This window comes from Pterocles gutturalis, unplaced genomic scaffold, assembly GCF_000699245.1.
Source record: "Pterocles gutturalis isolate BGI_N339 unplaced genomic scaffold, ASM69924v1 scaffold43955, whole genome shotgun sequence".
Taxonomy (NCBI): domain Eukaryota; kingdom Metazoa; phylum Chordata; class Aves; order Pterocliformes; family Pteroclidae; genus Pterocles; species Pterocles gutturalis.
Genome location: NW_010142418.1, coordinates 1 through 3,132, shown reverse-complemented (window position 1 = coordinate 3,132; position 3,132 = coordinate 1). Strand labels below are relative to the sequence as shown.

The 3,132-nt window shown below is 44.9% G+C and overlaps 1 protein-coding gene across 1 annotated transcript; it reads right to left on the bottom strand.

Annotated features, from left to right (window-relative positions):
• Positions 1-1,908: 1,908 nt before the first annotated feature.
• Positions 1,909-3,031, bottom strand: DUSP1 (dual specificity phosphatase 1; the record flags this gene model as incomplete). Its single annotated transcript, XM_010084349.1, has 2 exons — positions 1,909-2,300; positions 2,812-3,031. Coding segments are annotated over 2 exons (591 nt in total), but the record flags the coding sequence as incomplete, so codon positions are not given.
• Positions 3,032-3,132: the final 101 nt, after the last annotated feature.

Sequence of the window (3,132 nt, the reverse complement as noted above, 5' to 3'; positions counted from 1 at the left end):
CAGCAGGAGTTTGTGGTGCTTTGCTTGTCTCCAGTCACAGGACAAGAGCACAGCTGCTTTATGCTTAAAAAAAACTCTCATCTATAAGCTTAGGATCATAACTGCTAAAATGCCTTGATTTTACATGAAGAGGAATAACCTGCTGTATCTGCACAAGCAAAACCATTTCTGATGGGGCAAAGGTAGGATCTGACTCCTTGAATATCAGAGATGCAAGGACTGGTAGCTCCCTTCTCAAACAGATGTAAGACACCCCACATCCTAGATCTCCCCCAGCACCCTGATACCAGCATTACCACCCTGCCCAGGAAAGCAAGCTTCCAGCTGTATTTCTGCCACATCAGCTTTCCCTGACAAGGGCATGTCACAGCAACGCTGCTCCCCCCATACACACCATGGAGATGTGCAGTTCCGTCACACCACACAGCATTAACCCCGCACCATTTGCTGCCCATCACTCCCACGCTGCAGCTCCTGCCCGTGAGCTGCCAGCTGCGCTGGCCTGTTGGCACACCCCTGCCCGGCTTTTGATACACCACCTAGAACTCTTTTCATTGCCTCAACTGAAGTGACAGATAAAAGTCACTCCAGTGAGAATGTGCAGCAGGAGAGAATTTATTTGGGTCTGGGTAAGAAAATAAATGACTTGTTGGTGACCTGAACTCTTGTTATGCCCCAATTTGTTTACAGAAATAGCCCAGACAGCCCAACCCTTCACTCCAGAGATCAGAGAGAGCTGGAGGTGCCAAAAGGAATCAGGGCAGTGAGACAGAAAACACCTTGGCATAAACTCACAGGCATTGGAGACCTGTTACCAACAGGTTAATTTTTAGCCTTACTCTTTGAAGCATTAAAAGTAAACAAGCAATAAGGAAGCTTCTTCCCCCTTCCTAGGAGGACTATCTTAAATTCACTGTAGCCCTGTGCCCAAGCCTCAGCTGGTTCAAACAGTTACAGCTCTACTGCCATCACAGCAGCCAAATCCACCTTACAGCTGAAAAGCCAGCCTTGGCTCTCTGCCATGGCATATCATATTTGGACAAAGAAAAGCTCAGGTTAAGAAGCAGCAGTAGTTTCTAGTCAAGTATGCTGTTTAAACACATTTTTCTATCTAATTCAGTCAAGACCCAAGATCAGCAGAGTTGCAAATTCAGATTCCTCTTACAGAATTCCACCTGGGAGCCTCCACATGAGTTTTGGGGCTGTAAAATGCAAGATTTTAATGAACATATAATTTTAAAGAACGTATCATCCAGCTCAATAGAAATATCATAATTTATTCTGTTTGTATAAAAAAAGTTATAATCATGTAACAAAACTATGTCTTCATAAGAAGAAATATATTATTTCACATCATAAATAAATCAAACAAATAACCCTTGGCAACTCAAAAAAGCACTCGTCTGGTGCTTTCACGTCAGTGCTTGGGAAACAAGGACAGCTGACATACACACACAGGATTACAGTACCAAAAAATACTGAGGTATTTAGGTTCTCTAGAAATGAATCTTTAGTTTTGTGAAGGCAAGAAAAACCCCAATGCACTACTGTAAAAATAAATAAATAGGACTGTCATATAAAAGGGGACAGCATCAGTGTTACTTGAAGTGTCCAGGAATGGGAATACTGGTGAGCATGCTACTAAACATGGAGCAGGCTTAGGACAGACAGAAGACAAGGAGGAACATCTCAGGAAGAGACAGTGTCCTTTGATTTGTGTAGACATCCAGATATTGGCTTTAAAAGTCATCAGAAAAGTCAGTAACACCTAGTTCTCTGGCATCAGGTGAGCTCCTCTCCATTTGTGACACTGTTCTGGGATGCATGGATGGTTCCCCACAAAACATGAGTGATGGATGACACTGTCCCTGTAGTTATTGCACTTCTGAGACAGTAAGTCTGAGTTCTGACCATATTTTCACCTGGTTTTCAGCAGCTTGGGGAAGTGGTGATGGGGCTCTGAAGGTAGCTTAACGCACTGGACGACGTGTGAACAGGGATGGAGACTGGAAAGTTAAAGACCGTGGTAGTCGATGCTCCTCTGTCCAATACTGACATGGCAGGGCTCCCAGCTTCTGCCGAGCAGTTGGGGGCGAGGACCTGCGACTCAAACTGAAGCAGCTGCCCCATGAAGCTGAAGTTTGGGGAGATGATGCTTCTTCTCTGCTTCACAAACTCAAAGGCTTCATCCAGTTTGACTCTGTTGGTCCTCATGAGATAAGCAAGACATATGGTTGCTGATCGGGAAATGCCAGCCTGGCAGTGCACAAATACCCTTCCGCCATCATTTTTAACAGAGTCTGAAAGAATTAAAATACACAGTTAGCAAACAAGTCCCACTGCTTCCAGAGGTGGGAAAGCACAGGCTGCTGTTTTACATTTCTTTAATCCATCCCTTCCTTAGCCTAATTGGTACACCCGGTGCTTTTGAGACAAAGAGAGCCTTTGTCCTGAGGGAACTAGCAGTCTAGCTGTTTTCATTCTGGGCTCGAATTCCAATTATACTAATAGCTCCTCCAGGTAATTTTAGCAGTTTTGCAAGATTACTTTAATACTGATCCGCTCAAATTCACTAGCTCTTTTCTGCAAGACCAATGCCTCTTGATTCAAGATTCCAAACTGCTTTGTGAAGCTAAGATTATTCCTCTGAGCAGGATAAAATTAATGGAAATGTTCCCCAAGTATCTGCCCTACAGAACTAAATTCCCCAGTCTCAAATGTAGATTTTACTGGGGAAAACAACGCTCAAAAATCACTTCCCAGGGTACATTACCCCAGAAAAAGAACAGACTGTAAAGAGAGCTTACTTACCTATGAAATCAATTGCCTCATTAAACCAGGAGCTGATATCTGCCTTGTGGTTGTCCTCCACGGGGATACTTTTATACTGATAGTGCCCCTCAAAGTGGTTGGGGCAGTTTGCCGAGACGTTGATTAACGCAGTGATCCCCAAAGCATCCAGCATGTCTTTTCGGGAGGCATGGTAAGCGCTGCCCAAGTAGAGGAACGGCAAGATTTCCACCGGCCCACCCTAAAACAGAAAAGACAGACAACCGGTTAACTTCACCCGGCAGTTTGCCAACAGCCTCCCGCTCGCTCCCAGATCCCGCACACGTCCAGCGGAGCTGCCCG